Source organism: Hipposideros armiger, unplaced genomic scaffold, assembly GCF_001890085.2.
Source record: "Hipposideros armiger isolate ML-2016 unplaced genomic scaffold, ASM189008v1 scaffold_472, whole genome shotgun sequence".
NCBI lineage: Eukaryota > Metazoa > Chordata > Mammalia > Chiroptera > Hipposideridae > Hipposideros > Hipposideros armiger.
The window spans coordinates 1,076,567-1,087,980 of NW_017731822.1; the positions used below are offsets into that span (position 1 = coordinate 1,076,567).

An 11,414-nucleotide genomic window follows, 5' to 3' on the forward strand; every position below is an offset into this window, starting at 1 on the left:
TTGATGTATGATATTTATATGGCATCCGCTTAGGCCATCCAAATATGCTGCTCGCAGAGCCAGGAGGAGCGAGCCATACTTTACAGGAAAGCAGGTAGAAGCACAGAGCTACGGCAATGGAACAAGGAAAGGACCTCAGTTTCCTTGGGCCCGTGGTTGTGGAAAGGGCTGTGCTGGGCATCGCCATCTCAGTGGTTCTGAATCAGTGTTCCAGGGCACCCTCATGTCAGTGTAATGAAGCCTCATGCGAAAGGGTATTGTCTGTACTCGGCAGAAGCCTTGTAGATGCTACTGCTCTATCTGCCCCCATCACCATGACACATGTGCACGCCTCACACCCAGGCACACAAAGCCCATGTGTATCACTGATATCTAAATGCTGGCAGTCAGAGGCCCATGGAAGTCAGCCCAGGGGAGTTGAATTATGAGCTATGAAGGCTTTGGTGGAGAATGTCTTGGTCATCTCCACAGATTACCTATAAGGTTGACCTGCTTCCAGGGACTTTTTCGGTTTTTGTTTGTTTGTTTTGCTGTCGTTTCTATAATGAACCATTTTTTTTCCTCTGGTGCAAACTTTGATAGAAATATCAGGAACCTGATGAGCTGATGTATGTGTTGGAGCTCAGAAAACGTAACGCCATCAACTGGCTTATTTACTGCTTGCTTCCACCATGTCCACATACTTGATGGTCCTTAGAAACATCTTGAAATTTAAAAAGAATATATGTTTACTGATGAAAAGATGTATGTATACATATATAACAAGGGACAGAAACTGCCTCCAGAGGAAATTGTACAAATCTGTTAATTTATTACAAAATGTCCACGCACAGAAAAACACAAGAAAAACTTTTATGCTTCGCTATTTGGGAAAGGAACTGGTGTCTCCGATACAAAATAATTTACACATAATCCATACCATTTTATTTTATATAGAAATAGGTCATTATTACAACAGCTGTACATGTCACTACACTTCCTCTTATAATTACATAAAATCTTTTCTTTAGAAACATCTCAACATAACAAAACATACAAAAAAAAAAGCAAAGTGCATTATGAAAAGGAAATCCAGTCCTGGGTCTTATCGTGAAAGATGTGTAGGAAGATACAGCGTTCTCCCATCCAGGCCCAGCACAGGTGGGGCACCTCGGGGCCCATCTGCCTTATGAACCTCTCCTTTCTTAGCCCTGGAGTTCTCAAGATTCTGGAATGTCAGCTGCATGATTGTGCTTCGCTTTGAGTCCGCCTTGTAGTTGCAATCAATGAAGTAAACAGGAAACAGTCCAGTGTTATATTTAGGGGGGGAAAATCACCAGCATGGTGTGGGGCGGAGACCCTCATTCCATTCGGGTTTTGGCCTTGAGGGTGTGGGGCTGCAGCCTGGTAGATGACCAGCTGTGCTCTCTGATGGGCGGGCTGTTTTTGTTACCATGGTCTCCAAATGAAGTCGAGACCTTATTATTTTTTCGAAGTTGAAAGTGCCTAAATTATCTCCTCTGTGCAGCTGTGCAAATTAAAACAAAAACAACCATTTAAAAATAATGAAAAATAATCTCTTTATTCTCTCTTCAACAGATCTCCGACCCAAGTGCTTCCGGAATGCAAAGGAAAGAGGATCGAGAGAGCGAAGGCCAGCTTAGCACATGTGGACAGGCCACTGCCTGCTAGAGCGACCAGTGTGCTCTCGGGAGGATGCAGCGAGATGCGCCATCTGATAAGGTAAACTGAGTCGCGACGTCCAGATATGGCTGTAGAGTGTGCCCGAGGTGTGCAGAGGCAAGGAAAACCCGGCCAGGTGTGCCGATCATTCCACGTGCCAGCTGCTGCTCTCCAGGGATGGTTACCATCCAGGAGATCTGAAATGTATGCCGTGTGCACAAACGCCAAGGGTTTCCGTTCAGACTCCTCTCCCCCTTCGTTTGTCCATTGGTTAAAGCTGACTGGGACCCGACTGAGGTGCCAGGGCACTACCGGGGTGGCTGCTGGAGGCCTGAGGACTCAGACAGGCTGCTGGCCCTGCGGGATGGGCGCGGGGGCTGGGGTTGCGGGGCAAAGCCCAGGGTCCCTGGCTGCTGGGAGTAGGTGGAGAGAAGTAGCGAGTCCTGGTGCTCACTGTGCAAAGAGGTTGGTGCCTGTACCTGGAAAGAAAAGGAAAAGGGCTCCAGCGGCGGCCCTGTAATGCCACAACTCCACAGCTGAAACTTGGATGTGGTCAGACCACCGGACTCTCCTCTGTGCCTGGGGGGTCTTGTGGGGAGGGCTCAGGCAGGACCTTGCGGGGAGGGTGCATGGAGGAGAATGGAACTCTAGGCTCTGTCAGACTGGGGTGAATTCTGAAGCCAAGCTCCCTGCCAGCACGAGGGGTTCCTCCTGGCCCAGGGGCCTGTGGGGAACAGTGCGCCCTGAACGTGTGCACAGGGCCCACTCCTAGCCTGTGCGTTTCCGGATGTTGGAAGCTGAGATCACATGCAGATAACTGGCAGGGCAGGACCCAACCACGCCCACAGCCTGCATACTTGCACGGTTGTTCCCCTGCTTCTGTAACTACTTCCAATTACTGCCAAATGCTGGTGTCTACTAGGAAACATCCTGCTTGAAAGGTCAGAACCATCAGCTGGCCAAATCCCAACCTTCAATCTCATCTCCCACTATTTCCGTCCATGAAGTCTCCCCCTCGAAGTGACCCCAGATGCCCCTGTTTCTGAAGCTGCCCGGGCTGTCTCTCCTGCTGGAACACCGTCCCTTCACCTCTCAGTTACCAACACTTTGATATTTCCCAAACATCTGGCTCTGCAGCAGGTGTCCCCGAGTCCTTCCTTCGCAAAGCCCTCTCAGCCACCCACAGTGCTCTGTCTCTCTGGGCACTAACCCAGAGTCCTGCGGCTTTCTGTGACATCCCCTCACCTCCTTGCACTAGGAGGCCCTGAGGGCACCAAGGCAGCCGGGGCACTCGTCCCATCCCTAGCCCTGTGTCTTGGGTGGAACAGGTATCTGCAAACATGGTTGCTGCTACTGCTGAGGAAATATATGGGAGGCCTTTAACTCTCCCCCAGGCTATGCCTGCCCTGTCCTAACCTCAGCTCCCATCCCGAATCCCATCTGACAAGATGTGCAAAGCTGAATCTTGAGTTGCCTCCCACCATGCCTGGGGTCAGGGAGATCTGAAAAGCACACCACAGACAGTTTGGCAGCTCTGAATTCAGTTAGGTTCTAGACCTGCAAGGATAACTCTTTTCACCTCTCTCTCACTGTCCTCAAAGTGTCTATCGCTGTACACTCTCTTGAGGCTTTGAAGGTGCCCAAGCAGGGTGGCTGGGTGAAGAGAAGGCCTGTGTATTTGGCACTTGCTCTAAGTAACTAGTGCCTACATGTAAATGTGTGACACATTTTCCTGGAAAGCCCCAATCTCAAGCAACATAACTGTATTTACTAAGGAAGTTGGATGCATCTTTAACCCAACATGATTTAATTTTATACTTGTATAAAACTTTGTGTATAAATATACTAACAAGTCCGAGAAACACAGTTATCAGTGTCTGATTTTTGCTTTAAAACTAGAGACACTGTAATAAAAATTACTTTATAATTTTCTATTTTTATTGGTGTTTTTATTAGTGTATTTTTCCAGGACTCATCAGCTCCAAGTCAAGTAGTTGTTTCAATCTAGTTGTAGGGGGCACAGCTCAGTGACCCCTGCGAGGATTGAACCAACAACCTTGGTGTTATGAGCACTGCGCTCTAACCAACTGAGCTAACTGGCTGTAAAAATTACTTTTCAAAAATGGGCTTTTTGGGCACAAAACCATCTGAGGCATAATAGCTGATGCTAAATTTCTCATACTATATATACTTATAACCTTTGAGCATTAGAAACTTTAGAAACTATAAAGATTCAAACACAAATCTGTTGGGGGTTTATTGCTGTCCTGAGGACTAGAACCACCTCCAAAGCAAGTGGGGGGAAGGCCTGTCTGGCCTAGCTGGGGGCTGGGCCCTGGGCTGGGGGCTGAGTCCTGGGCTGGGAGCTGGGCCCTGGGCTGGGGGCTGAGTCCTGGGCTGGGAGCTGGGTCCCTGGGAGCTGGGCCCTGGGCTAGGGGCTGGGCTCTGTCTACCCCTCCTTCCCCCCCTCAAAATTGCCCTACACCCACCTGCAGGAAGTGCTGCTGGGCCTGTGCCGGCTGCAGGGGTGCCGGCTGGGAGCTGGGGAAGCTGGGGTGCAGCACCGCCTGCCCCATCAGCAGGACAGGTGTTGGGGCGCCACTGCTGGTGCTGTGCACGTCTGCACTCGTAAACACGGCCTGGCTCTGTACATACCTGTGGTTTTACACAGGAAGGTGAAAACAGACCTCTAGGAAAGAGGCGCTGATATGACACCAACAGCACGGGCAACACGGGAACCAGATAAAGTAGACCTCATCAAAAATGAAAAACGTTTTGCATCAAAGGATACTATTCATGAAGTGAAAAGGCCACCCAGGAAAAATATCTGCAAATCATGTATCCAATAAGGGATTGACATCCAGAATATGAAAAGAATTCCTATAACTCAACAACAACAACAAACGACCCAATTAAAAAATCAGCAAAGGACTTGGATGGACATTTCTCTAAAGAGAAGATACAGATGGCTAATAAGCACATGAACAGATGCTCAACATCACTAGTCATTAGGGAAATACAAAGCAAAACCACAATGAGAGACACCTCCACATCCATTATGATGGCTATTAGGAAACAAACAAACAAAAAATAACAAGTGTTGGTGAGGATGTGGAGAGAAGGGAACCCTCGTGCACTGTTGGTGCAGCCACTATGGAAAACGGTATAGAGATTCCTCAAAAAATTAAAAGTAGAACTACCATCTGATGCAGTGATTCCACTTTTGGGGATATGCTCAAAAGGTGTGAGAGTAGGGACTCGAACAGCTATTTGTACACCCATGGTCATAGCTGCATTATTCACAATAGCTGACAACCCAAGTGTCCATTAATGGATGAATGGATAAGCTGTAGTCGATACATACAACACAGTTATTCAGCCTTAAAAAGGAAGGGAATTCTGACATACAGTATAACATGGATGAGCCTTGAGGCCATTATACTGAGTGAAATAAGCCAGACACAAAAGGATGAACACTGTATGATTCCACTTCCATGAGGTCCCTAGAATAGTCAAACTCAGAGAGACAGGAAGTAGAGTGGTGTCTGCCAGGGTCTGGGGGAGGAGAGATGGGGAGTTATGTGTAATGGGGACACAGCTTCAGTTTGGGAAGATGAAAAAGTTTGTGAGATGGATGGTGGTGACGGTTGCACAATGATGTAAATGTACTCAATGCCACCAAGCCACACACTTAAAAATGGTTAAGATGGTAAATTCTATGCTATATATATGTATGTGTTCTACCACAATAAGAAATTAGAAATAAAGGAAGAGGTGTTGATGATAATGAGCTTTTAACAAGGGGCAGAGGGAGGCCATTTAGGAAAAAGTCTGGAGGAGCACAGACTAGGAACGGATGCTTAAAGACACTGGAGAGAAATCCATTTTGCAATGTAGTTTTAGAAATGTAATTTCTCTATATGGGGTCACTTGTAACAGGCATTGTGGGTTTTAAATGTCCCCTGAAGAGGCCTTTGTGTATGTGGAAGGCAGACCCAAACACACCCTAGAAGATGGAGCGTTAGGTCATGTCTGGAAGAGACAGTGGTGGGGAGATGGGGCGGGTATAAATTATTGGGTTGACCGAAAATGGCCGTTAGAGTTCCAAGAAGAAAGAGTTTCCATTTTTACCTAGTTCACTGCAGTTTAAGCATCTTTGGAAAGTGATCTAACAAGATTCATTGTTTCCATTCATTTGGATCACTTAGGAAGAAAAACCAAAATCCAAAACCAAAACCAAAACAGCCTTGTCTGACTGAGAAAGCCGATGGAGAATTTACAGGCAGCTTCCCACAGTGCATAATCCCACCTCCATCACAGGGTTTATATCAGGATAGAATGAAATGATGGGGGCACAAGGCCCTTTTCTGATGGTTTCTGCTCAGTAACCATCTGCTGTTACTATTATTAGTGGCTGAAGGAGGACAGGGGGACGGACTTCTGGGGACAGTCCCACAGGGTGGCTGTAAAGCCTGCATGAGGGCACGCCAGGCCTAATTACCTAGCCCTGTCCTGGTGAACTTCTGACACTAATTAAACCCATGTTTACACAAAAAAGATGTCTGTGAGATAGCTCCATTTCTGCTTTATTTCAAAGGGCTAGAAACTGTTTTCCACTAGTTTTTTCAAGCATTTGCTGCTAAATCTCCCTCCAAGACCCTCTGTCTCTAGAATTAAACAGCTGAGCACAGCTGCTTCTGGTTTTGGGGTTTCTCCTGGGGAAAGGAGAGGGAGAGGGCTGTATGTCTGGGGAGACCAGAGGGCCCCATTTGCAGGGTTGCACAGTTCTAGGACCACAGAGCAGGCACAGCATGCCTGTGGAGTTTGCCAGCAACTGCTGGTCAGCTGGTGCCATGGGCTACATTTCCCTGGTGCATGACCAAGGGCCAAGGCATTCGGGCCTGTAAAGACATCCACAGATGATGCCACACTGGGCATATAGTTGTTTCATTTAGGCCCTCCCTGGTCTAAGCATGGGACACTGACACGAAGTTTTATCTGCTCCCATGGGAAACGGTAGAAGAAAAGCTAAGGGAAGAGTCCTTCAAAGGGGGACCCCGCCTTCAGTGGGCACTCACAGGGCTAGCTGCTGGTCCAGGAAGATGTAACCCTGCCACCCCGAGACCACCCACTGCGGCTCTCAGCCTCTTCCCTCCACCTGGGCCACTTACTTGACTTGCCGTCCAGTCCTGCTGACCTCTGAGGGCTGCCTTGCATCACAGGACCCGGGCATCATGGGCTGGATAGGTTGGCTCAGCAACAGCCTTCGAGCAGAGGAAGAGACAAATGGGAAACAGATCAGCCCCCAAAACCGTAGACCCACTGGCTGATGGCAGCACCTGTCCAGCCTGGCTGGACCCCTTCCAAAGTCTGACGGACCCTCTCTTCGCCTGCTCTGTTCTCAGAAGACGATGAGCGCAGCGGGTCACTTCCTCTGGCCATCAAGACCCCAGCCCTCTGTTGCCTCTGCGTCAGCTGAGAGCAGCTTTGGAGGGCCTGAAATCTAACTGTCTGAACTCTGCCTCCATCCACAGCAGGAAGGAGAGCAGAAATGCATCGACTCAAGCGACGCCTCAGTTACCTTTCAAACAGACAGTCTCCATACCTGAGCTGCCGATCATGGCTGAAGTCCGGGCTGGGCTGGCACTGGCTGGCGTCCTGGGAGGTGGAAGCCGGTGTGGTCAGGCTCAGGGTTGGTGGGAGCATGGCTGCGGGGCTGCTGAACTGGGGCGTCAAGCTGCCCACTGAGTGGCCACTTCCCTGTATCATCTGGGAGCCTCTCATTGGCTTGGGACTCTATTACATCATATTAAGGAAAAAAGTAAAACTCAGACTCACCTCCAGTGTCATCTCTCCAGGAATCCTCCCTAGAACCTTGTTCTACCCTCCTTGATCTTTTGTCTAACTTAAGACCTACTGACTTCTTTTGATCTTATGACTATCTTCCCCATAGGATTGTAAACACCTCAAGGGTTTTTGAGTGTTGGTATCTAGGACAGTGCCAGGCACCCAGCAGGCAAGCCACAGATGTGTGCTGAACTGAACAACTTTTTGCTTCTCAAATTCCACTCCAGATGCAGAGACCCCAGGCTTCCTTCTGCCTCAGGGCCTTTGCACTGGCTGATCCCTCTATATGGAATGCTCTTCCTCCTGATACTGATATACCTCATTCTCTCATTCCCTCAGGCCTTTGCTCAAGCATTATCTTCTCAGTGAGGCCTTGTCTGGCCACCTCCTTAAAACTCCAACCCATCCCCGACCTTCACCAGCATCCCTGCATTGCCGTTTCTCACACTGCAGTTTTCACTTATTTGTATCTCTCCCCACTGGGACCAGAGATTCTTTTTATCTTTTACTTTTTGTTCATTGCTATCCCTTGGCGCCTAAAGCTTAATGCCTGGCATGCAGTGAGTGCTCAATAAATATTTGTTGAGTGAAATAATAAATGAGTGAGGGGAAGGGCTTGGGTTTGCTTTTGGGTTTTCTACCGTTTCATTGACTGTCCATTCATATGATGGCATCACAGTGTTTTAATTCTCAGAATCTTTCACTATCAGCTAGTGTCAATCCTGCCTCTGGTTTTTTCTCTTCCAAAATCTTCTTGGCTATTAGCAGCCATTAATTTTTCTTCTGACCTTTAGAACAAAAAGGCTGCATTTTAAAGTAAAACCCTCAAATCTGGGTGAAGGTGGACCAAACTCTCTTATACATGTACTTCTCCACATTTTATTGTCCATTATCTGTTTATGTTTCTAGAACCCCCCACTAGACTAGAAGCTCCTTGAGGTGAAGGCCAACTCTTATTCATCTCTGTTCCCCCGCTGGTGAGTAGCAGGAGGTCAGTGGAGGTTTACTGGGTCCATGGGGATGTGTGCGAATACAGGAGGCAGAGGGCGGGGCTGTATCGTGTGATCTTCCAGAAGCAGGGGCTCAGGATCTCTTATTCTATTCAAGTGCCATTTATTGACTGGAGGCCCCATCAGATGGCAAGGTCACTGGTGGCTTTTAGTAAGTAGTAATGGCTCTGAGGGCTTGGCAGGGAATCTGGGGGACCAGGAGGAGCATGGTGGCCCTGCGGAAAGGAACAATGCACAGAAGTGGATAACCAGTGTTCTCACACTGGTAATGGCTGAAACCGGGAATAGATGATGGCGACTGAGGACACAGGTGGAGACGTTTACCTGGGTTGATATCACACTTGATTCTCTGAGCAGGTGCTGGTCTGTGACCTGGACAGAGGCGATCTGCCCCGGAAGCTGAGGGCTGGCGGTGAGCAGGGAAGGGGACTCCGGGGCCGACCTCTGAGGGAGCTGCTGCTGAGTGTTGGGCCGCTGGGCACTGCTGAAGCTCAGGGATACAGCTGGCTGCTGCAGAAACATCTGGAAGCACAAGAGGAATGCCTTTAAGGTTGGGGTTCCAGCGGCCTCCACAGGCCTGCACGTGTATTGTCTGTCCACGGTAAGAGGTCAGCTTTCTCACTTTCTCTGACCTGCCTGGGAAGCGTTCATTCACTCAGCATGGAGACCAGCACAGTGCAAGGCCCCGGAGATGGAGCAGTGGGTCAGAGAGCCACTGACCCTGCCTTTAGGAAGGTTACAGTCTAGCGACGGAAGTCTAACAGTGTCAAGACAGCTAGACCCAGATTGTCTATCGATGTCTTGTACTCACATAGAGTCTGGGCTGTCTTATCAGTTTCTTATTAGAAGGGAGAAATATCTTGTGAATGGAACAAGTGATGCAGTAATGGGGACAGAGAATTGGTTCACCTGTGGCGTGGGTCACATCATCCCAGAAGAAGGACCAGGCCCTGTGCCCAGCCTTGAATCTCTTCCAGTGACGAGAGTCTGTACCCATATTGTGGATGGGCACCTTCAGCTCAGTGCTCCCAGCTGGGAAGGCAAATCTGCACCCATTAGCTAGGCGACTGCTGTCCCAGGAAGGCGAATGACATCACATTAAGTCCATGTACTTTAAAATCATGTTTAAGGATAAGCTTTATCATCGTGATACTTTCTACGGATCATGTCATCTAAGGCATGTCACATCTAAGAGGATGTGTGTGATCCATTAACCTGGTGATTTTAATATGGAAGATGCAGGAGAATTTGATCAAGTTTGTAAAGAGTATTGAAATTTTGTGAGAACATCGATCTACCTCATAAGTTTGGAGTACTTGATTAAAAAGAATTGCTTAGGTGCTAACAAAGATTTTACTTCTCAGGTTTATAAGTCTGCCTTTTTAGGTATGTGACATGTTTGAGAGATTTAGTTATGTCCCAAATTTGTAAATGAATGGCTTTGGTAGATAACGGTGATTATTTATAATTTGTTAAATTTATAAACTAACTGAACATAAACAAAAAGAAGTAAAAGCATTGCTCCTTTTAGACCAAATTTAGATTTGGGAATAAAATAGTGATCTGTAAGTTGGCTCTAAAGGCTTAAGAAAAAACAGCTTTTATGGTTGTAATATTAATTTAAACTTAAGACCTGTGTCTGGCACTTTTACAAAAGCTAACTGGTGTTCGCTCAGGCAGCACATAGAGTAGAAACGTGAGGTGTTATCTATGTCCTGATCCCTGACCAAGCATCCCACCCCCTTCTAGGCCTCTACTTTTGAGTTCTGTGGGGGAAGGCTCTCTTCCTCCAGGCCTCTGGAGCTTGAACCCCCATTCCTGCACTCAGCGAGGTGCAGCCTCAACCCCAGTACAGAACACACAAGCCTACATCTATGGAGCGGTTTTGGGAAGGTGGGTGTGGACCCACGCCAGGCAGACGCTTGGAGGAGCACTTAAAGATCAGAAAGTTCAAGTGTGTGGTTCAGAGGTGGGGTCGGCCACCTCCCAGAGGCCCCGAGGTTGCCTGCCTCTAGTGTCCTCCCCACCTACTATCCTGTCATGTCTCCAGCCCCAGCAGAGGCGCCTGCAGCTTGGAATGAGGGCCCTTTGTCCCTTTAGAAGTTAAGAAGAAATTTCTGGGTGTCCTCATCTCAGATTCAGTACCCATTTACTACAGATCCAGTCTGAGGACTCATACTTCGTGCAATCCAGTTCCCCATTATAGTATGGCTTGTTTATAGCACGTAGGGGAACCTACACTTCAGCACTGCAGCAAAAACCCATTACTCACACCCAATGACAGTTTTTTTTTTCTGGTACAATACAATTCACCTTCTGATTACAGTTCAAAGAAACGCAGTTTTTATTTAGGACAGGCAGTTTCGTCTTGTTTAAATCAGACATACCTTATTTCAAACTGCAGCCCCACCATGTACTAGTGGTATAACCTTGGGTAATTTTCATAACTTTTCAAAGCCTTAGTTTCCTTACTAATAAAACAGTAACACCAACAGCACACAGCTCATAAAGGACTAAATGAGAATTATGCTGAGACATAGTAAGTGCTCAATAAATGTTAGATGATGATAATATTTAAAATGAGGGCTGGCCGAGTGGCTCAGTTGGTTAAGAGTTGGCTTAAGAGCGTGAACTCTGAGCAACAGGGCCACCGGTTTGATTCCCACATGGGCAAGTGACTGTACCTGAGCTGAGCTGTTGCTGAGCTGCCAACAGGTGGCAGGATGGCTCAGCTGGTGTAACAACAAGATTGCCTGTTTGATGGTGGGCTATGCCCACCCGCAACTAAGATGGAACTCGGCACCTTGAGCTGAGCTGCCGTCCAGATGGCTCAGTGGATAGAGTGTGCACTCTTAACAACAAGGCTGCTGGTTAGACTCCCGCATGGGATGGTGG

At 47.9% G+C, this 11,414-nt stretch overlaps 1 protein-coding gene across 4 annotated transcripts in view; it reads right to left on the minus strand.

Annotated features, from left to right (window-relative positions):
- Positions 1–786: 786 nt before the first annotated feature.
- Positions 787–11,414, minus strand: part of NPAS2 (neuronal PAS domain protein 2) — a 150,595-nt gene continuing 139,967 nt past the window's right edge. For all 4 annotated transcript variants that reach the window (XM_019666530.1, XM_019666527.1, XM_019666529.1 and 1 more), the window contains 5 exons: positions 8,844–9,041; positions 7,268–7,458; positions 6,834–6,926; positions 4,152–4,317; positions 787–2,141 (listed from right to left, as the gene is read on the minus strand). In XM_019666530.1, the coding sequence (XP_019522075.1) occupies positions 1,971–2,141; positions 4,152–4,317; positions 6,834–6,926; positions 7,268–7,458; positions 8,844–9,041 (819 nt within the window). In that variant the 3' untranslated portion in view covers positions 787–1,970. The remainder of the gene's footprint in view (positions 2,142–4,151; positions 4,318–6,833; positions 6,927–7,267; positions 7,459–8,843; positions 9,042–11,414) is intronic.